The sequence below is a fragment of the Littorina saxatilis genome, linkage group LG8, assembly GCF_037325665.1.
Source record: "Littorina saxatilis isolate snail1 linkage group LG8, US_GU_Lsax_2.0, whole genome shotgun sequence".
NCBI lineage: Eukaryota > Metazoa > Mollusca > Gastropoda > Littorinimorpha > Littorinidae > Littorina > Littorina saxatilis.
Genome location: NC_090252.1, coordinates 51,222,985 through 51,246,984, shown reverse-complemented (window position 1 = coordinate 51,246,984; position 24,000 = coordinate 51,222,985). Strand labels below are relative to the sequence as shown.

Here is a 24,000-nt window from a genome sequence, read left to right as displayed (position 1 = left end):
ACACACACACACACATACACACATACACCACAACCCTTGTCTCGATTCCCCCCTCTACGTTAAAACATTTAGTCAAAACTTGACTAAATGTAAAAATGTAACATTTACTGATTTCAATCTGTCCAGTCTCAGTTTTGCCAGGACCAGGCACGACGTCAATGTAGAATGTGTGAGTTCCGGTCTCAGTTTTGCCAGGACCAGGCATGACGTCAATGTAGAATGTGTGAGTTCCGGTCTGAGTCCGAGACACATTCACACTGAAAGAGCAGCTTCCATTGTAGTACGTCTTATTCCCTAGGGTGGTCAGTTGTTCCGTCACGATTCCGTCAGTTAGGAAGGATGTGGCGCCCTAGGGACAATCATTATCAGTCAATACAAAATCTAGTACATCTTGAATTTATACTATGCTCAACAAGAACAAGAACAAGAACAACAATTCATTCCGCCATATAGCATTACAGCCATTGGTATTTGTCCTGGTGTGAAAACACTCATACATGCAAGCACTCCAAGCATATTTTGCAGTATGGAAACACCTGTTGCAAACAACACCACAAGGAAAATAACAAACGACCAAGTGAAAAGAACAACTTTCTTGGTTACGCAAAAGAATGAACGTCATTGCCTACCAATCAAAACAAGCGAACTCCGGAAATAACTATGCCGGGTCTGTTTTAGTTTTGAAAGAGTGAATATTCTTGGTTTTTCGTGAGACTGTTGAACTTCCACACGTGCTCCTTGTCCTTGTTTTTAGACACACCCTTCGTTAGTGACTGGTCTGTAATGTCACGTGGGAAAGTTTGACTCAATAAAAGCAAATCAAACAAATCAATAAAAGCAAACTTTCGCATGTGACATGATAGAACCAGTCACTAACAAAGGGTGTGTCTACAAGAGTTTTCAAAATCCAAACAAACCCGAGTTATTTCCGAGCATCGTCTATTGCCCGCCATGCCGCTGGTTCCTTTGTTCTTGGACGCTTACATAGCGATGAAGTTCGGATTTCATTTTAAGTTAGCTACTTTGTTCTGGTCAGTACATACAGGTAGCTTAGAACCCGTCTGGTTCCTCTCGCCTGAGGCTCCGCAGAAATTATGTATGTACATAGATGTACTAAGTCTTGCTTTCAGAGTACCTTGTTGTGCTTTCGGTACCATTTGCAGCTGATACCCGTCGTCCTGGAGGAGTAAGCCTTGTTGAACTGACAACTGCCCCTCACTGTCCAGTCTGTGTCAATGTCCACTCTGCAGTCTGACAGCTCGGCACGACCTGAACAAATAAAGTAACATGACAATAAGATATAAATTGCATCCCTCCCTTGCGATGGCCTTTTTTTTTTTTTTGCCCCATCTAAAGTCGGGGTCAAACCCGAGAACATGCCCTTAATGGTTTTACTGTGATGGCGTTAAACATTACTTATCATGGTAGTGATTTCATGGCCTTTTAATGGCACACTGTCAAGCATACATTGGCCTAAATTCGTTACTTCAAGACAAATTAAATGTATGCACAGAGACATTAAAACTAGACGACTCATTATATTCACAGATCAACTTTCAGACACATACACTGATACACTAAGGGACACACGCACACACACACAGACACACAAACACACACACATACACACACATACACACAGACAAAGACACACAGCACACATTCACACACACACACACACACACACAAACACACGCACACACACACACACATACACACACACACACACACACACACACACGGAAACACACACGCAAACACACACACACACACATTCACCCATAATACACATCAAAGTCAGAGACATTCTTACTTATCACATTTAAAGAGCAGGTTGCACCCATACTCCCAGCAACACATTTCACTGTTTTGTTGTCGTGCTTGTCTCGGTCAATTTCTTTAGTCACTAGCTGCGTGGTGTTGTCATCGTCCATTATCACTCGCTGGAAGTCTGGATGAGATGACCTACATGGGGAAGTTGCGCAGGTTGCTATCTGCCAGTTATGACCATAGCTGTTTATTGACCATGTCACATTCCTGGTACCGGCTTCCACAAGACCGCTGCAGTTAATGTGGGTGGTAACACCCTCTTCCACGTCTAGCCAGCCGTCTGCACAGCCATCTATTTGCAGCGCTTCTGAAAAAGAAAATGACTTTGATAGTTTGTGAGGTAGGCAGGGCAAATTCATTAATTGTATTCATCGGATTTTCTGCTTTTACTTGGATGGAATATATTATGATTTATTTATGCTGTGCTGACTGTTATTAAATGATAATATTTTGTGCAAATTATCGTGTTTGATACACTACCTTTTTCATAATATATTATATCACCGATAATGTTAATTTTATGATGAACGCAAACTGTATTGGCTTTGTTTTATTGTTAATGTGTGATGCCATATAAATTTGGAAGGTACTGGTGGGAAGATTAGGCTTAGCCTAAAATTGTCATCCCTGTTTAGCAAAATTGTGAATCTGAATCCCTCCCCCTCACCCCTTTCTCTCTATCTCTGTCTCTGTTTCTGTTTATCTCTGTATATCTCTGTGTCTCTGTCTGTCTGTCTGTCTGTCTGTTTGTCTGTCTGTCTGTCTCTCTCTCTCTCTCTCTCTCTCTCTTTTTAATTTTTTGACATGTTAATTATATAAATTGTATTGTAATTAACTTAACTTCTATTTCTTCTTGTTATTAATCGAGTTACCCTAAATGGGCGAGGGCGAGACAAAAAAGAGCATGCATGTTTTGCTTATTCTGTTACCCTCGATAAATAAATAAAGTTCAAAGTTCAAAGTTCTCTCTCTCTCTCTCTCTCTCTCTCTCTCTCTCTCTCTCTCTCTCTCTCTCTCTCTCTCTCTCTCTCTCTCTCTCTCTCTCTCTCTCTCTTTCTTCAACCAGTAGGTCAAAAGAAGAGGTGACAAGTTCAATGTTGTGTATGATTCTGAAAGGGGTTTTGGTTTCCCCCGAAATGCACAAATAGCGAAGAGCCTGAGTGCATATTTACATTTCTTTTCACACACACACTGCATGAGTATGGGTGCCTTTCAACGAGATAGAGTTCATTTCGTTTTCCTTACCAAATTATGACATGACTTGTTGTTGCTGACTGTTTTTCAATGATTGCATAGTTGACAATGACACTGATTGACTTGATGTAAATCTTTCACAAACAAACACGCGAACATAAGCACGTGTGTGTGTGTGTGTGTGTGTGTGTGTGTGTGTGTGTGTGTGTGTGTGTGTGTGTCTGTCTGTGTGTGTGTGGGTGGGTGGGTGGGTGTGTGTGTGTGTGTGTGTATGTGTGTGTGTGTGTGTGTGTGTGCGTGTGTGCATATTTGTGTGTGTGTGTGTCCTTGTGTTTGTCTGTGTGTATGTGTTTGTGTGTGTGTGTGTGTGTGTGTGTGTGTTTTTTTGTGTGTGTGTCCTGGTGTGTCCGTGTGTGTGTGTGTGTGTGGGTGGGGTGGGGTGGGTGGAGGGTGTGTGTGTGTGTGTGTGTGTGTGTGTGTGTGTGTGTGTGTGTGTGTGTGTGTGTGTGTGTATGTGTGTGTGTGACAGTGTGAAACAAGTCGCGTAAGGCGAAATTACTACATTTAGTCAAGCTGTGGAACTCACAGAATGAAACTAAGCGCACTGCATTTTTTCACAGTGACCGTAGTCCGCCGCTCGTGCAAAAGGCAGTGAAATTAACGAGCCTGTTTAGCTGCATAGCACGCTTTTTTGTACCTCTCTTCGTTTTAACTTTCTGAGCGTGTTTTTAATCCAAACATATCATATCTATATGTTTTTATAATCAGGAACCGACAAGGAAAAAGATGAAATTGTTTTTAAATCGATTTCGGAAATTTTATTTTAATCATAATTTTTATATTTTTGATTTTTAGAGCTTGTTTTTAATCCGAATATAACATATTTATATGTTTTTGGAATCAGAAAATGATGAAAAATAAGAAGAATGTAATTTTGGATCATTTCATAAAAAAAATGTTAATTACAATTTTCAGATTTTTAATGACCAAAGTCATCAATTAATTTTTAAGCCTCCAAGCTGAAATGCAATACCGAAGTCCGGCCTTCGTCGAAGATTGCTTGGCCAAAATGTCTATCCATTTGATTTAAAAATGAGGGTGTGACAGTGCCGCCTCAACCTTTACAAAAAGCCGGATATGACGTCATGAAAGACATTTATCCAAAAAAAGAAAAAGCAATCTGGGGATATCATACCCAGGAACTCTCATGTAGCATTTCATAAAGATCGGTCCAGTAGTTTACTCTGAATCGCTCTACACACACACACACGCACAGACAGACAGACAGACACACACACACACACACACACACACACACACACACACACACACACACACACACACACACACACACACACACCACGACCCTCGTCTCGATTCCCCCTCTATGTTAAAACATTTAGTCATAACTTGACTAAATGTAACAAAAGTAGACGTTGGCAAGAGAATGGCGGAACACGGAAGTTTAATCTGTTTCAATGGGGTGTCATCTCTTTCTGAGTGACGAAAAGCAAATAGCTTAAGTCTATTTACATTATTTTTCGAACAAGCCGTTTCTTGCAGCGTTTTATCCTGTAAGTTGGTGTCAGCAGGTTTCCCTTTATGAAACGACGGTATGCAATCTGAAAGGTATAAACCTCTTTTAGTTTCTTCTTCTTCTGTACTCTTGCTTATAAAACTACATATATTCTTTTTCGAGTCCTGTTTTGAAGTGTATAACTTTTTTTTTGTATCTACTTTTCTTTCTTTCTATTTTATTCTACATTGACTTCAAGTTTATGTATTTTTTGTATTATGTTTTGATTTTGTTAAATAAATGTTATTTTGTTCTATGTTTTTATTTTTTTATTTTTGTTATAGTTTATTTTATTCTCTTTTTTTGTGTTATGATTCCTCCACTCCCACTTCCCCTTGTTCTGATAAAAGAAATCGGTAGTAACAGTGAATTTTGAATATAATGACTGCCACTTCATTACCGGCACGGTTGGCCAAGTGGTAAGGCGTCCGCCCCGTGATCGGGAGGTCGTGGGTTCGAACCCCGGCCGGGTCATACCTAAGACTTTAAAATTGGCAATCTAGTGGCTGCTCCGCCTGGCGTCTGGCATTATGGGGTTGGTGCTAGGACTGGTTGGTCCGGTGTCAGAATAATGTGACTGGGTGAGGCATGAAGCCTGTGCTGCGACTTCTGTCTTGTGTGTGGCGCACGTTATATGTCAAAGCAGCACCGCCTTGATATGGCCCTTCGTGGTCGGCTGGGCGTTAAGCAAACAAACAAGCAAGCAAACTGCCACTTCATTTGCTGTTTAACCGACGGTTCGTACATTTGTTCGGCTGTTTGTTATCCAGTTTATTACAGCCGACCGACATGTTGTTTATTGACTTGTTTGTAAACGTGTTTGCTCGTTTGTGTTTTAATCATTGAGTTTATTAATTTTAATATTTTATATGATCCATTTTATTTTGTTTGGAGTATTTATATTCTCAAATAGACAGCCAACGTTCCCCAAATCAGAATGAAAAAAACAAGAAAGGTTTGTTAATGGAACGTTATGTTTATGCCCAAAACAAATATTTTTGTATGTAAACGTAACGTTTTGTTTTGTCATAAATATAACGTTCCAATGGTGTCCTGATTTGGCCTATATGGTCCGCTGGGCCCAAAAAGCAACAACTAACTAACTAACTAACTAACTAACTAACTAACTAACTAACTAACGTTCCAATAACATGCCTTTCTTGATGTTGGTTTTCTTATTTCAAATGTGTCTTGTGTCTTTACTGTTTTGTTAGAGGACCCCCTGTTTTACACGTATACTACCTGCACGTAATATAGAATAGTTATCTCTGTTAATGAACAAACACACGAACTAGCAAACACACACACAGACTGAGGTTATAGAACGATTATGCAGTCATGCGAATCAGACAAGTGGATCAAATGACTGTCATTTGTTGAATGTTGACAAAGACAAACAATACCAAATGTACATTTATGAAATGAAATTTAAAGAAAAACACGCATACTTGTTTCTTCAGTTATTTTTGTTTATATCAAACTAATGGTACATTTCCCAGGGTTAACAAGAGAGACAATAGAGTCCTCTCTCTCTTTGAATTTGGCTCTCTCTCTCTCTCCCCCCTCTCCCCCCCTCTCTCTCTCTCTCTCTCTCTCTCTGTCTCTTTCTTTATCTCTCTCTCTCTCTCTTTCTCTCTCTCTCTCTCTCTCTGTCTCTTTCTTTATCTCTCTCTCTCTCTCTTTATCTCTCTCTCTCTCTCTCTCTCTCTCTCTCTCTCTCTCTCTCTTTCTCACGCGACCTATGTTTTCCCCATAAATATTGTTCAGTATTGCATATTTAATAGAAATAGATGATAAACAGATTCTTACCTCCAGAAAAAGCACACGTGGTTGCCAGAAGCAGGAGAACACTCAGCATCATCCTGTTGTGAACTTTGAAACACACTTTTTGTATTAAAATCAAAACTCATCCGAGTTACGCAATAAGCATGAAAGAACTGTCGAAGAATATTTCAAAATACGTCAGCTAATAAAACAAGTTTGAGTCAACATGACTGTGGCCTAACTCATGCAGAAAACGACTTCCGTGTTGAGATAGTATGAATATTATGGCGGCGAGGTTATGGGCGGAGCGTTACTGATGCAAAATTTGACAAGAAAGATGTTTGCGATCTGTTAGTGTTAGGTCGCTCCAGTTCGCTCTGCGTCTGCCCCTTTCAGATTCTGTGGTTGTGCCTTTCTGTCTGTTAATTTTGTCGTATGTCTGTCTGTCGCGTAATCTTGTTTTTTCTCTATCACACACATGCACACGCACACGCACACACACACAAACCCGCACGCTCGCTCGCACGCACGCGCACACACACACACACACTCACACACACACACACACACACACACACACACACACACACACACACACACACACACACACACACACACACACACACACACACACACACACACGAATACTCACATCATTTTGTATTTCATTTGCATACACGTTTAAAAAAAAGAAGAAAACACAACTACACAATTAATTAAAACAAGTCGCGTAAGGCGACATAACAACATTTAGTCAAGCTGTCGAACTCACAGAATGAAACTGAACGCACTGCTTTTTTCACCAAGACCACATACTCGTAGTTTCGTCAGTCCACCGCTCGTGGCAAAGGCAGTGAAATCGACAAGCCATGCAGAATAGTGCGGTAGTGGTCGCGCTGAGTAGGATAACCCGCTTTTCTGTATCAGTGTATGTCTATTCTTTTTAGCTTACTGAGTTTGTTTTTAATCCAAACATATCATATCTATATGTTTTTGGAATCAGGGACCGACAAGGAATAAGATGAAATTGGTTTTAAATCGATTTCGGAAAAAAAATTTAATTATAACTTTCATATTTTTAATTTTCAGAGCTTGTTTGTAATCCAAATGTAACATATGTATGTTTTTGGAATCAGAAAATGACGAAGAATAAGATGACATTATTTTTGGATCGTTTAATAAAAAAATAATTGTAATTACAAGTTTTCGATGTTTAATGACCAAACTCATTCATTAATTTTTAAGCCACCAAGCTGAAATGCAATACCGAAGTCCGGCATTCGTCGAAGATTGCTTGGCCAAAATTTCAATCAATTTGATTGAAAAATAAGGGTGTGACAGTGCCGCCTCAACTTTTACAAAAAGCCGGATATGACGTCATCAAAGGTATTTATCGAAAAAATGAAAACAAACGTCCGGGGATATCATTTCCAGGAACTCTCATGTCAGATTTCATGAAGATCGGTCCAGTAGTTTACTCTGAATCGCTCTACACACACACACACACACACACACGCACAAACAGACAGACAGACAGACACACACACACACACCCACACAGACAGCCTGACACACACACACACACACACACACATACACACACACACACACACACACACACACACACACACACACACACACACACACACACACACACACACACACACACACACACACACACACACACACACCACGACCCTCGTCTCGATTCCCCCTCTATGTTAAAGGCATATGTACGCGCTCCCGTGTTTACAAAGTGTAGTTTGCCCATAATCGATGTCAAACGCACCATAAGACCATGTAATGACGATATGTCGCCATGCGCGGACCATATACATGCATTACAGCTTGTTCTAGCCTCTGAAAAAGTGAGGATGTCAACAAAGACGCGGAGTTATTTCCCTTGCGTCAACGTTCCCTCTGTTGGCAAATCTATAAATAGGACGATCTAGATCAAAATAAAAATTCAAATATCTCAACATTTATTTTAAGGGGTCCTAGACCACAATATCTTGCAGGGAACTTAATTTAGCATGTCTCCAGCCGTTGGTAAAGCAATTAGCGTGTATAGTCATCGAGTACATATGGCTTTAAAACATTTAGTCAAAACTTGACTAAATGCAACAAACAACACCAAGAAAAAGCAAGCAGCAAAGCAAACAAAATGTGCCTTTGTGTGTGTGTTTTTTTTAATGAGTTTTAATAGCTGCTTATCTCTGTATTCGCGTGTATGCGATCTCCATGGTTCATGGTTCATGCAATGTATTTACTGTTTGTTTCAAATTTTGGTCCCTTTGATGCCACCCTCAGTCTCCCACCCCCACCCCTGTGTGTGTGTGTGTGTGTGTGTGTGTGTGTGTGTGTGTGTGTGTGTGTGTGTGTGTGTGTGTGTGTGTGTGTGTGTGTGTGTGTGTGTGTGTGTGTGTGTGTGTGTGTGTAGAGCGATTCAGAGTAAACTACTGGACCGATCGTTATGAAATTTGACATGAGAGTTCCTGGGTATGATATCCCCAGATATTTTTTCATTTTTCGGATTAATATCTTTGATGACGTCATATCCGGCTTTTTGTAAAAGTTGAGGCGGCACTGTCACACCCTCATTTTTCAATCAAATTGATTGAAATTTGTGTAAAGCAATCTTTGAAAAAGGCTGGACTTTGGTATTGCATTTCAGTTTGGAGGCTTAAAAATTAATTTATGACTTTGGTCATTAAAAATCTGAAAATTGTAATTAAAATTGTTTTTTAATAAAACGATCCAAAATCTTATTCTTTATTATTTTCTGATTTCAAAAACATATACATATGTTATATTCGGATTAAAAACAAGCTCTGAAAATAAAAAATATAAAAATTATGATTACAATTAAATTTCCGAAATCGATTTAAAAACAATTTCATCTTACTCCTTGTCGGTTCCTGATTCCAAAAATATATAGATATGATATGTGTGGATTACAAACACGCTCAGAAAGTTAAAACTAAGAGAGGTACAGGAAAGCGTGCTATGCAGCACAGCGCAACCATTACCGCGCTAAACAGGCTCGTCGATTTCACTGCGTTTTGCGCGAGCGGCGGACGACGGCCATTGTGAAAAAATGCAGTGCGTTCAGTTTCATTCTGTGAGTTCCACAGCTTGACTAAATGTTGTAATTTCGCCTTACGCGACTTGTTTTATATATTCTTGTTGCTGTTTTCTGGTGAGAACATTTTTGTTGTTATCTTGTTGGCTTTTGAACAGACAAGTTTTATTACCAACGGTCGCCCTGAACGGCATTCACACACACACACACCCTCTAGCAATTTCTACACGGATGGTTCAATCTTTTAACAGGTGTATTATTCATAAATAATATACATGCTACTTTAAACCAGATCGACCGTTGGGGAAAATATACTCTTTTTTGTGTTAAATCTCAGAAGAAAATATTGTGTCATCTCTACATACAGTTTTCATATTTGGTACAAAACAACATGTTTCAAGCCAAATGTCTTAACTTTCTTGCAAACATGTGTAGTGAGGAAGGGGGTGTAAGAGAGCAAAGGGACCAACAACGAAACAAAAAGTTATACATTATTTGAACCACTGAGAGCTCATACACGCACATACACAGATAAACAGAGACACAGATAACAACAAATGTAAAAGAAAACCCCCACAAAGTTTGACCTGGAAAAACCTGTCATTGAATGTGTGCTATATGAAGCAGAGCTAGTCGTGTACCAGGAAGATGAGGACACAAAGTGTTGCCTCTCTGCAAACAGTATGCAGAAGGATAAAGAGGAGTTATTTGCCCGGCTAAAACGTGCCTTTCAGGGCGAGGCTGAAGGGTATGGCTTGCTGTAGAGATGTTTTTTGTGACTACGCAAAATAATTCCAATGATTTTGTAGAGACTGAAAAAAATAGGTGTAGTTTCAGAAAGAATATGGGATACTGACGGTATATCACTTGATTACAGACCAGCAGCCCATTCTATATGTACATATATATATATATGTAGAGCATGAGATACGTTTTAGGTAGAAAGATAGGTAGATAGCTGTACAGATAGATCTTTGAATAAACTGACAGATATTAAAATAAACCGAAAGATGAATGCATTGATAGAAAAAAGGAGAAGAAGACGAAGAGAAGAGCTTGAAGCTCAAGATGGACAGATAGATGGATTGTTGGATGGATTGTTGGATGGATTGTTGGATGGATTGTTGGATAGATTGTTGGATGGATTGTTGGAGGGAGTGTTGGATGGAGTGTTGGATGGAGTGTAGAATGGAGTGTAGGATGGATTGTAGGATGGATTGTTGGATGGAGTGTTGGATGGAGTGTTGGATGGAGTGTAGAATGGAGTGTAGAATGGAGTGTAGGATGGATTGTTGGATGGATTGTTGGATGGATTGTTGGATAGATTGTTGAATGGATTGTTGGATGAATTGTTGGATGGATTGTTGGATATATTGTTGGATGGATTGTTGGATAGATTATTGAATAGACTATTGGATAGATTGTTGGATGAATTTTTGAATAGATTATTGGATAGATGGTTGGATAGATTGTTGGATAGATTGTTGGATGGATTGTTGGATGGATTGTTGGATGGATTGTTGGATGGATTGTTGGATAGAGTGTTGGATAGATTGTTAGAAAGATTGTTGGATGGATTGTTGATGGATTGTTGGATGGATTGTTGGCTGATTGTTGATGGATTGTTGGATATATTGTTGGATAGATTGTTGGATAGATTGTTGGATGGATTGTTAGATGGATTGTTGGATAGATTGTTGGAAAGATTGTTGGATGGATTGTTGATGGATTGTTGGATGGATTGTTGGATGGATTGCTGGATGGATGTTTGGATGGAGTGTTGGATAGATTGTTGGATGGATTGTTGGATTGATTGTTGGATTATTGGATTGATTGTTGGATGGATTGTTGAATGGATTGTTGGATCGATTCTTGGATGGATTGTTGGATGGAGTGTAGGATGAATTGTTGAATGGATTGTTGGATAGATTATTAAATAGATTGTTGGATGAATTGTTGGATGTATTGTTGAAAGGATTGTTGTAAAGATTGTTGGAAAGATTGTTGGATGGATTGTTGAATGGACTGTTGGAAAGATTGTTGGATGGATTGTTGTTGGATTGTTTGATGGATTGTTGGATGGAGTGTTTGATAGATTGTTGGATGGATTGTTGGATTGATTGTTGGATTGATTGTTGGATGCATTTTGGAATGGATTGTTGGATCGAGTGTTGGATAGATTATTGAATAGACTATTGGATAGATTGTTGGATGAATGTTTGAATAGATTTTTGGATAGATGGTTGGATAGATTGTTGGATAGATTGTTGGATGGATTGTTGGATGGATTGTTGGATGGAGTGTTGGATAGATTGTTAGAAAGATTGTTGGATGGATTGTTGATGGATTGTTGATGGATTGTTGGCTGATTGTTGATGGATTGTTGGATATATTGTTGGATAGATTGTTGGATAGATTGTTGGATGGATTGTTAGATGGATTGTTGGATAGATTGTTGGAAAGATTGTTGGATGGATTGTTGATGGATTGTTGGATGGATTGTTGGATGGATTGCTGGATGGATGTTTGGATGGAGTGTTGGATAGGTTGTTGGATGGATTGTTGGATTGATTGTTGGATTATTGGATTGATTGTTGGATGGATTGTTGAATGGATTGTTGGATCGATTGTTGGATGGATTGTTGGATGGAGTGTAGGATGAATTGTTGAATGGATTGTTGGGTAGATTATTAAATAGATTGTTGGATGAATTGTTGGATGTATTGTTGGAAAGATTGTTGGAAAGATTGTTGAATGGATTGTTGAATGGACTGTTGGAAAGATTGTTGGATGGATTGTTGCTGGATTGTTTGATGGATTGTTGGATGGAGTGTTTGATAGATTGTTGGATGGATTGTTGGATTGATTGTTAGATTGATTGTTGGATGGATTTTGGAATGGATTGTTGGATGGAGTGTTGGATGGAGTGTAGGACTAATTGTTGGATGGATTGTTGGATGAAATGTTGGATGGATTGTTGGATGAATTGTTGGATGGATTGTTGGAGTGTTTGATTGATTGTTAGATGAATTGTTGGATGGATTGTTTGATGAAATGTTTGATAAATTGTAGAATAAACACACAAATTACAACGTGTACACAGTACGTGGCAATGTTTAATATACAAACAGTTTGTTTTTATTCTTTCTAAAAAATGACAGAGTGTTGATTTGTAACGTTGCTTTAAACGATATGGCTAAATGCAGGACCTGTGCAAGTTTGATTAATCAATCAATCAATCAATGAGTCTTATATCGCGCATATTCCGTGGGTACAGTTCTAGGCGCTCTGCAGTGATGCCGTGTGAGATGAAATTTTATACGGCCAGTAGATTGCAGCCATCTCGGCGCATATTTACCTTTCACGGCCTATTATTCCAAGTCACACGGGTATAGGTAGACAATTATTAACTGTGCCTCAGCAATTTTGCAGGAAAGACCCTTTTGTCAATCGTGGGATCTTTAACGTGCACACCCAATGTAGTGTACACGGGGGGAGGTTCGGACACTGAAGAGAGTCTGCACACAAAGTTGACTCTGTGAAATAAATTTCCGCCGAACCTGGGATCGAACTCACGCTGACAACGGCCAACTGAATACAAATCCAGCGCGCTACCAACTGAGCTATATCCCCATGATTAAGACATGATTTTATTCAGATAACATAATTATGTTGGCATAACACAAAACATAAACTTGGGACCCAACAACAAGCTTAGCTTATTATTAAGTTTGCTTATGTATTTACATATACACAGAACAAGTCTTTTATGGGTACTGTCAAGGTCAACACAATTCTAATACCCTTAAAAAGCCATCATATCATAATAAAGTGTATTTGCTTTCACAGTTTACGCGGCAGTTTCCGTGCTAGAAACTAAATACATTTGGGTATAGCACCGTAACACGAAGAAGCTTCTAAATAGCGCATGTCCTTTCACACTTAATACTTTAAATCTTCTTTAAAACAAACTTGATCTTGTTTAAAAAGTTAGAACACTTGCCGGGGGAGGGGGCCACCCCGTAACTACCCATTGTTTATGTCCCTCCCTTTAAACAAATCCTCGGGCATAACGTGGAGCATACCACTACAATAAACAGCCAGTTGACACCTTGGCGATATAGATCTGAATGACACAGATGTGGAAAGCGATGGGTTGAACACCACAGACAGTCAGAAAGTTGTCCAGTCTTCCACACATTAGACAAGAGCACCGAATGCTTCATTCTGTTGTCACTGGAGTTGCTGTCATCATGGTGTGATATCACACAGCTGAAACAGGGTTCATACCAAATACAGATAAACAAAGCAGAAAATGTGAAATTCTATAACAGATGTTTGATAGTTCATTGTTCGACACCAAACAAATATAGAGTTATTGGAGTTGATCAATTAACTCATTGTCTCCAAGGTACGGATATATCCGTACATACTAATGTGGCTCTATCTGACCTGGTACGGGTATATCCGAACACACAGTCACTTCAGTTGCTTCCTGTAACGTCGATCTAACACCTGCATTCCAGCGTGTTGATACACAGTTTCTACACAGTTTCTACAATTCTGAGTGACCTGCTGCAGCACAGCCGGTCTCGGCTAAACAAAACTTGGTCAACATAGGTGGGGTAGAAAGTGTTAACAGACAAACACGGAAGTCATTCAGGGCCATTGAGCATAAGCACAAGACCACCACCAGCAGCTTCTCAGAGAAAAACTAAGTTACATCAATGCTTGTAGCGATGCACAAAGCAACCCCAAATCCCAAGTGGTATGTACAATGAAAACAAGGGAACTCCGAAGCAATACAGACTGGAGTACTTTTAAACAAGGCTTTATTCAACATTATCGTGACATAAACAATCTTTGGAATTTAGGATTTCTCACTCAAGCATAGTGCTTATGTTACTGGAGTACTTTGGAATCAGAGCGGCGATCAGGTGGAGTAACAGAAAACGGGAGCAATACAGATATTATGCCCATACTGACCGTCATTGGTTCATGCTGTATCATGCTGGCAGCCAAGCTCGGAATAGTCAGACCTCAATCTAACATTGGACATCTGCAGGCTGCTGTAGTAGTCTCCCCTGCCTTGTGCTGCGGGATAATTTGAGTGGTCAGATTAATTATTATTTGCGACGTGAACAGGGGCCGAAAGGGTACAGGGAGAGAGTATATAATCATAATATTCAGAAAGGTGCCTTTATCTATGTCATCTTTTGTTTTGGGTGTTGTTGTTTTTAAACAAAAATCTTATTAACTGTTTTCTATGCTGGTTTTTGTATTTTTTTGCAAAATACTTTTTGTCTGTGTCTTTCTGAAAAAAAGTATTGATATTCTTTTTTTTTTGGTCTACATTTTCCCTGTAACTTACTGTGTTATCAGATTTTAAAACGTGACACTAGAATAAACAAATCGCGTAAAGCGATATTACTACATCTAGTCAATCTGTCGAACAAACAGAATGAAATTGAACGCACGGCATTTGTTCACCATCACAACATAACTTTGTCCATACCCCGCGGCAAAGACACTGCTGAAACGTTTGACATTGACTAGCCAGTAGCGTTTGCGCTTAACATGTAGTGTTTCTGACTTTCTGGGCTTGTTTTTAAACCAAACATAACATATTTATAAGATTCTGGATTCAGGAACAGATTAAACAAAAAAAAAGATGAAGTCATTTTTGGATCGACCAATAAGATTTTGATTTTGATTAAAATGTTGAGTTTTGTTAATGACCCAACTCATCAATATTTTTGTAAGCTTCCAATCTGAAATGCAAACCCATAGTCCGGGCTTCGTTTAAGATTGCTTGACCAAAAGTTCAATCAATTTGATCAAAAAAATGAGGGCGTGACAGTGCCGCCTCAATTTTCACAAAAAGCCGGATATGATGTCATCAAAGACATTTATCGAAAAAAAGAAAAAATCGTCTGGGGATATCATTTGGAAGAATGTGTATGTACAGTTTCATGAAGATCGGCCCATTAGTTTTCTCGGTATTACTCCAAACACACACACACACACACACACATACATCTACACAGGGTAGTCTAACTTACAAACAAATGTACTTACTACATACATGTATCCAATTTTCACGTACCCTAAGTGTTGACTGAAATATGCTTGCCTAGTGAAAGGTCTTTGGTCAGCCAGTTTTTGTGTTAAGTTACATAATCTTCAAGTCGTATAGTGTGCGTGATTGTGTTTCCATTTATTTAAAGTTAGTTTTTTTAATTTTATTATTTTAAATGTGTATTGTTGCTGTTATTAAGATCATTATATCTAAGATCGATTGTAAGGTGCTTGGAACTGTTTTAGGATGTGCACCCTATAAATACCCTTATCATTATTATGATCAAGTCGTGCAATTGAAACTTACCTGGGGCGGCAAACCCAGACACAGCCTCTGCGTCTTCATAGTCGTCTGATTCTAAAGCAGCGCTGCACAGAATGAAAGAAGAATTTTGTTTAAACATTCTTTATTTTTGTTGCTTAATTTTGCAAAACAACACATAAAAACATGTTAAACTATCTGTGTATCTGCATTGGTTTAGAAATGTCACAGCGATCAGCAAAAACACAAGAAGACTATTTGCGGATGCTCCCAAAGAACCTGTTAAAATGCATTCTTGTGCCTGATGAAGACCCCAGTGGTCGAAACATCGCCTGTATTTGTTTCGTTTTTGTCATTCCAACGTGAGTATACAGTGCTTTTTGGTCTTTCTGTTAAAATGCTTTAATCGATGTTGTGTCTTAAATCTAGTGAAATATAAAGCCACAACAGATACGTCCTGAAATGCGTTTATGAAGCAGTCAATCAAATAATAAAACAAGAATAACATGATCAAACTCTACCATTCTTTTTAACTTATTGTTAGCTCAATAAGAAAAAGATACTTCTTAATGAACATGATAACATATTATAGGGTATATATATTAAAGGTATGATTAACAAAAGTAATATTCTTACTTCTGAGGACTTCCCGGTATTTCTTGTGCGCGTCCTTTAACAAAGAGAAGTCGAAGTTAAAGCTGCGGTCTCTCCATGACTTTGCGGGCTTATGTACATTTGAAACACTCGAATCACACAAATCAAATAAAACACAAAACGAGAACAACACAAACACAATTACAAGCTGTTGTTATTCCCCTTGGATATGTGTGGTCGGAGGGATGGAATGGTGTTTTGTGTGATGTTAAAAGATTTTTTTTTAATTGTTTTGCATTCACTTCCCCAAGAAATGATAACAGGGCAAAAAAGGAGAAAATCAGCATGCTCTTTAAATGCTTTCACTTCAGATTTCTATTTTTTTTGTTGGTCTAGCTCTCTCTCTTTCTATATCTCTCTCTCTTTCTCTCTCTCTCTCTCGCTCTCTCTTTCTCTCTCTCTCTCACTCTCTCTCTCTCTCTCTCTCTCTCTCTCTCTCTCTCTCTCTCTCTCTCTCTCTCTCTCTCTCTCTCTCTCTCATTAACCTACTCAGGCCTCAAACAACGTGGTGCTCAACCACTGCTCTGTTTGGTCTTCATCAGCTGGTTAAAACCCCTACAAGAGAAACAAATACTTCATCAACCCTGATTGATCATATTTACACTGATAGTAAGAATATCGTTGCAAATGCGCAAGTAGTGCATTCCAGTTTTAGTGACCATCATTCTGTTTTTTGCTCGATTTCTCTTAGATTGCCAAAATCATGTCATAAAGGCCACACAACAATCGAATACAGAAGTTTCAAGTATTTTGATGAATCTGCCTTTTTCTTTGACCTTAACCAAGCCCCATTTTATAGCGTATTCAATTGCAGTGACGCAGAGGGCGCTTGCAATATTTTTCACCATATTTTGTGTTCAATAATTGATAAACACGCACCACTACGTCAGCATAGAGTGAAACATCCCCAGCTCCCCCCTTGGTTAACCTCAGACATTATCGAGGCTATGGCGATGCGTGATTATTTTAAAGAGCGCAACATGAAAACAGAGTATAACTGCAAAAAAATAAAGTTTTAGACACAGTGAGACAAGCAAAGGCAGAATATTTTAATAAACTGATTTCTGAAAAAAGGGATACAGCTACAATCTGGCGAGCAGTGAATGAAATTCTTGATAAATCTAGGAAGGGATCAACCAATACTCATTCACAAATATCTCCAAATGATTTTAACAAACACTTCATTTCGCTAGCAGACAACCTAAAATCTTGTCTCAATCACAATGATTCCCTTGATACGGATGATTGTTTTGAAAAATTAAAAACATTCTGTGGACAAAAGTTGACTCAAACTGACACGTTTTCTATTCCTCCAATCTCAGTGCACGAAGTAGGAAAACTGGTAGAACAAATGGCGAATAAGAAGTCAATGGGTCCAGACAAGATTCCAGTCAAGTTGCTAAAACTTGCTTTACCTTACATTGTCGATTCCCTAACTTATGTTTATAACCTAAGCATACAACAAAACGTGTTCCCTTCTATTTTAAAGTGTGCAAAAGTATTACCCCTTCCAAAAAATAAGGATCTTACAGACCCAAACAACTTTAGACCTATTTCCCTCTTACCTGTTCTATCTAAACCCTTAGAAAAGCACATACAAAAACACCTACTGGCATATATGGAACAAATGAATCTGTTTCATCCTTTTCAGTCTGGATTCCGCTCTAAGCATTCCTGCCACACCGCCTTAAGCTCCTTATGCGAGACTTGGCTGTCAGCAATAAACAAAGCAGACATAACGGGAGCGTTGTTTTTGGACTTTAAGAAAGCCTTTGACCTAGTAGATCACTCACTTCTACTAAAGAAATTAAAGTGCTATTTAAAAGATGACTCAGCCTGTGCCTTTTTTGAATCGTATCTTTCAAAACGGAAACAGTATGTATCCATTAACTGTAAAACTTCGTCAAATGAGTTTGTCAGAAGTGGTGTCCCTCAAGGGTCTGTATTAGGACCTATCTTGTTCTGTATTTATATAAATGATTTACCCCTTCATGTGTCCGATGAAAAAGTTAGATGTGAGTTCTTCGCCGATGACTCTTCTGTTCACACCAGTCAAAAATCTTTGGAATCCGTCAACTCTTCTCTTCAAACAAGTGTGGATGAAATCACTGAGTGGTGCGTTTCTAATGCAATGATCATTCATCCGATTAAAACAAAGAGTATGGTGATAACCACGAGACAAAAACACCAATTAAGTCCTTTACAATTACAACTGTCAGTTGGTTCAACTCAAGTGCAGCAAGTTAGGGAACATAGATTATTGGGTGTTACCATTGATCAAGAGTTGAAATGGCAAACTCATTTGAGTAATATTTGCAAACTAGTATCAAAAAATTTGTACCTGTTATCAAAATTAAGGCATTACGCTGATTCTGCAGCACTCAAAATGTTCTATTACGCCCACATAATGCCTCATATAAACTTCGCATCGACACTTTGGGATAACTGCAGTGATGTTCATTTAAAAAGACTCAATTCCCTGCATCGCCGAGCTGCAAAACTTATTCTGCATGATTTGAATAGGTCCACGGATGATAAACTAAAGCTCTTGAATTTCCTCCCCTTGAAAGATCAGTTGACGTTAAACAAGGCTGTGTTCATGTATAAAATTCTAAATGACGACTGTCCTAAATATTTGCAATCACATTTCAAACATGCCACAAACAGATATGGGTCCCAACAAATCATCCCTCCTATACCTCGCATAGACCTCTACAAATCGAGTTTAGCCTTCTCGGGAGCGTTTCTCTGGAACTCCTTACCCCAACAGATAAGAAATGCAACTTCAGTGAAAATGTTTAAGAGACAGTCACGTTCACACATCATTCGTGAATGAAATGTCTTGTTCGATTGTTATTTTGTTAAACATTTTGTACTAATGTTAACGGATGTGTAGCTGATCGGAGCAACTTATTCCCAAATGAAAGGTATAACTATGTCAATGTAATTTTGTAATTTTTTGAGTTCTCCTTATGTAATTTCTTAAATGCACATTGTGTTGCATTCTGTACAATGTATTTCTGTATTTTATATGATTGAATTTATATTTGTAATGTGCGTCTGTCTTTATGTGTTGTATAAAGGACAGGTTGGAAGAATAGGCTTTGCCTAAAACCTTTATCCTTTTGTAATAAAGTTCTGAGTCTGAGTCTGAGTCTCTCTCTCTCTCTCTCTCTCTGTCTGTCTCTCTCTGTCTCTGTCTCTGTCTCTCTCTATCTCTCTCTCTCTCTCTCTCTCTTTTGCTATCTTTATACTTCATAGTTTTTATTTAGTTAATCTATAACTTTTGGTTTGCGTTTGAATGTTACTTATTACCATATGTATGTTTCGTCAAATTCGTAGTGTCCCTATACTCTTTTCATGTGTTGTTTTGTTCTCGTCTTTGTTTGCAAGGACAGATTGTAAGACTAGGCAATGCCTAAAATCTCCATCCTTCTGTAATAAAGTTTAATCAATCAATCAATCAATCTCTCTCTCTCGCTCTCTCTCTCTCTATCTATCTCTTTTCTCTCTCTCTCTTTTCTCTCTCTTTCTTATCTCTCTCTCTCTATCTCTCTCTCTCTCTCTCTCTCTCTCTCTCTCTCTCTGTCTCTCTCTCTCTTCTCTCCCAGTAAGTAATCACTTTATTTGTCTTTATTTGGCCATATTTTCCTACTGAATGTAAACAAGGGATAAGTGTTATTTACCTGCATTGTGAGATGCAGGAACAGGCACAGGTTCTTCATATTCAGCTGTTTTCACATCAGCCCTATATCATAAAAGTAATCATAATTAAAAACAACCAACGGCATGTGGTATACGATCTCTTACGAAAAACACTGACTGAAGTTATAGTAAATTATAAGCCCACAAGTGAAGTCTCGGGGTATCATCTGGAAGAAATTAGATGTCAAGATTTTTGAAGATGTGTCTAGTAGTTGTCTGGGAAAGGCTCTGAACACACATACATGCACGTAAACACACATGCACCTTCACCCTCGTCTCGATGCCAAGTCTATCGGTCAAAACTGGACACATTTTAAACTTTTTTAAATTTTTGTTAAAACATGTTTGTATATACATTTTAAACTTAACATTGTGTGTAACACCACTTGCATGCCTTCGACAACCTCGTGTATCAAGTGATCGATGACGCACTGGGGCACAATTAATAACGCTTACACGGCGACTTTTTTTGTTTTACATTATTTGTTTTTACTTACTTTTAACTCTATGTAACAATGAAAGTGTTTTTGTTGTTTTTCATCTGATCTTACTTAAATCAGCCCAATCACTGTTTAAAAGAAAAGGCGTAAAACGAAAACAAAACATAATTTCTCTTCATGAGTGAGACGCCCAAACCACTTGTGGCAGATGGAAGATATATACTTACACTTGTGGACTCTCTTTTCGGCTTTGTCTGCGTTCTTAAAAAGAAAAAGAAATCATATCAGTGGGATTGCATGGGATGTTCAAAACTATGTCTTAAGTACAAAAGTCTTTCCTGAATGTTTGTTTTAGCAGAATGATTATTGAAGGTTTAGGAAATTAGCAATGCAAAAGGCTTGTTAATAACCGATTACAAAAAAAAGATAAAAAAATAAAAATACAAATAAAAAATAAAAAATAAGTAAATAAATAAATACATGAAGACAAAAACTAAAAAATAAAAAATATGACACTCCCAATAATGGCACACGAGCTTGTACATAGTCCGCTGACACGTCCACAGTATAACTGAGGATGCGACAAAATGATTTCAACGTATAGTGTGACATGATAGACGTGATGTACATTGAGGAACAAAGAGTCATTACTGATAGGAGTTTACTAGACATCTGTTATTTACGCACGTCGACAAAGGATGCCGATCAGGGTGAAGGTCGTGGTTGCCAGAATGACAAGAACCACCAGTATGACAACGACGACACTCGTCGGAAACAAGGCGGCTGAAAAAAATAATATTTAAAATGTGATAATTACCAAGATAACTAATTAATTGTGTGGTGGACCATTGTTGTCAAGGGATCGACAGGCTCATAAATGGTTGGTAACAACAATCACCGTTTTGCATGCTCGATTTGTGTCTGTTTCTGGGCCAGTTTTCTAGATTTTGCTTCTGTTGTGTTCCTGGTAACCTATTCTTTTGGCTGGTACCACACACTCATTGTGAGTAATTGGATAAACATTTAAGGTGGATTGATGAAATGAACGATTATTTGACTCAAATAGGTACTTATAGTTTCAGTAACTGACGCTAGCCAACGTGTCATACTCATCAAAAACGTTTCCTTGTGTGTTGATTTAACGTTCTTCACACGGGAGTCATTCAAATCTAGTTCTACCCTTGAAAGACCATTTTCCATCTAGGAAATATCAGGCTACTTTCTGTGAAGAGTGGAAATATTTTGTTAGATTAATTTGCTGACACCCGTGTCAATCTGTGAAATTGTGTTTGCACAATCTAGCAATACTACGCGGACAAGCACAGTTTCTGTGTGTGTATGCTTCCAAGTGGAAGGAAGTAAGCATCTCACATAAAGGGTGAACAAATGTGTGTTGGTTTACATCAAAAATATTGTGTCTCTAAGTGGTATTGGAATTACCTTGGAGTTTAGGTTAATCCGCCATAGAGCTACTTTTCAAAAACTTAATTTCATCGTCATATGAAGGATTAGCAAATTCTGTATTTTGAAATGAATCAGTTCGATCAAATCTCAGTTCACAATGCTGAAGAACCGTTCAAGACGACCCATGCAGACAATAGCATGTAGTAAATAAGACAGACACTGGTCATTAGATCCTGAAGCTCACCTTGGGTAGAGGGCGATGACACGCTTTTGGCGACTTTTGAACAGAAATACAATCAATGAATTAATACATGAATAAGTCAATCAATCAATCAATCAATCAAGTAAACAATCAATCATTCTAGTAGTAGACAAATCAATCAATTATTCATGAACCAAATAATCAATAACACAATATTAACACCAACACAAATGTTCGCATTTCAGTGGGCGGAAGGGAAGCTGGGTTGGGCCAGAAGATGCCAGCCAGTCAGGTAGCTAGGTGTGTGTCAAACAGTTTGGCAAGTAGGTATCCATTTGTTTCAGATAGTATAAGTAACTTGATAGACTTTAAAAGTGTGTGTGCGTGTGTGTGTGTGTGTGTGTGTGTGTGTGTGTGTGTGTGTGTGTGTGTGTGTGTGCGTGTGTGTGTGTGTGTGTGTTTATTCATTATTGTTGTAGGGTGTCCAGCTCTTTATAGTTTGTGATATAAAAAAAAACTATGTGAATGTTCAGGGCAATTTATGACCAGTTTTGTATGTTTGTCGCCTATGGATGGATGTTACCATAGTGCGATCTCCCCCCTTTTTTGCCAGTTTAACTCTTACATATTTCTTAAATCAAAGGTTTGCATAATGTCCAATGAGAATGGCTGGCCAGATGAGGATTTGCTTCAGCAAATGACTCTTGAAACCCAAGAAACATCGCCTCCAAGTACAAAGTCTGGTAAGTATCAAAACACACACAAACACACACACACACACACCTACACACACACACACACACACACACACACACACACACACACACACACACACACACACACACTCACTCACTCACTTACTTACTTACTTACTTACTTTCTTACTTTCTTCTTACTTTACAAAACGCTTTTGGATACTTTCAGCATATTAAGTCTAATCAGGTTTTATGTTTTATTTCTTTTTGTGAATAAAAACTTTCACCACCACCACCACCAAGAACAACCGCCACCAACACCACCACCACCACCACGCCCACCACCACCACCACCACCAAGAACAACGTAGGGCCTACAGCACCATCAACAACATTAGAAAGCATAAAATCGACAGACAGTCACAGTGGCAAAGAGAAAAACATTGTAATATTTTACTGATTTCAATTTGTCCAGTCTCAGTTTTGCCAGGACCAGGCATGACGTCAATGTAGAATGTGTGAGTTCCGGTCTCAGTCCGAGATACATTCACACTGAAAGAGCAGGTTCCATTGTAGTAAGTCTTATTGCCTAGGGTGGTCAGCTGTTCCGTCACGATTGCGTCAGTTAGGAAGGATGTGGCGCCCTAGGGACAATCATTATCAGTCAATACAAATTCAATTTATTAAACTTTTTTCATTTTGCCTTTATTTTACAGTGTAGGAAATATTTTGCAAATAACACCATAGGTTACATAACCAACGACCAGGCGAAAATAAAATCTTTCTTGGTAACACAAGAAAATGAACACCATTACTTTTCGAGCAAAGCCTTTACTATTCTGCTACCACAACACGAAGTTAGCCCTATCGTCGTAAAACCCGAATATTGCAAATAAAAACAACAACAGGTAGGACAGAAAGAGCCCCGGCAGAAGCATGCAGATACTGGCACAGAGAGATAGAGAAAGACAGACAAGACAGACATATAAAAATAGACAGCCGGAGGAAAATAACTATGTACTCAAAACTTGAGCCTGCATTTCAGCCAGGATTAGACGAACTCCGGAATAACTCTGCCGGGTTTGTATGGGTTGTGAAAGGGTGAATACTCTTG

At 38.5% G+C, this 24,000-nt stretch overlaps 3 protein-coding genes across 3 annotated transcripts in view; all 3 read right to left on the bottom strand.

Moving 5' to 3' along the window:
- Positions 1-2,128, bottom strand: part of LOC138974715 (uncharacterized) — a 25,116-nt gene extending 22,988 nt beyond the window's left edge. Inside the window, exons 1-3 of the mRNA XM_070347437.1 lie at positions 1,814-2,128; positions 1,136-1,269; positions 109-349 (exon numbers count right to left, since the gene is read on the bottom strand). Coding sequence (XP_070203538.1) covers positions 109-349; positions 1,136-1,269; positions 1,814-1,934 — 496 coding nt within the window. The 5' untranslated portion in view covers positions 1,935-2,128. The remainder of the gene's footprint in view (positions 1-108; positions 350-1,135; positions 1,270-1,813) is intronic.
- Positions 1-24,000, bottom strand: part of LOC138973794 (uncharacterized) — a 166,540-nt gene that overhangs the window by 128,502 nt on the left and 14,038 nt on the right. The gene's annotated exons all lie outside the window — the stretch shown is intronic.
- The window catches only part of LOC138973792 (uncharacterized), a 15,457-nt gene continuing 4,011 nt past the window's right edge, over positions 12,555-24,000 (bottom strand). Inside the window, exons 4-11 of the mRNA XM_070346499.1 lie at positions 23,344-23,530; positions 21,273-21,368; positions 20,813-20,846; positions 20,127-20,188; positions 16,423-16,456; positions 15,832-15,893; positions 14,433-14,540; positions 12,555-13,718 (exon numbers count right to left, since the gene is read on the bottom strand). Coding sequence (XP_070202600.1) covers positions 14,443-14,540; positions 15,832-15,893; positions 16,423-16,456; positions 20,127-20,188; positions 20,813-20,846; positions 21,273-21,368; positions 23,344-23,530 — 573 coding nt within the window. The 3' untranslated portion in view covers positions 12,555-13,718; positions 14,433-14,442. The remainder of the gene's footprint in view (positions 13,719-14,432; positions 14,541-15,831; positions 15,894-16,422; positions 16,457-20,126; positions 20,189-20,812; positions 20,847-21,272; positions 21,369-23,343; positions 23,531-24,000) is intronic.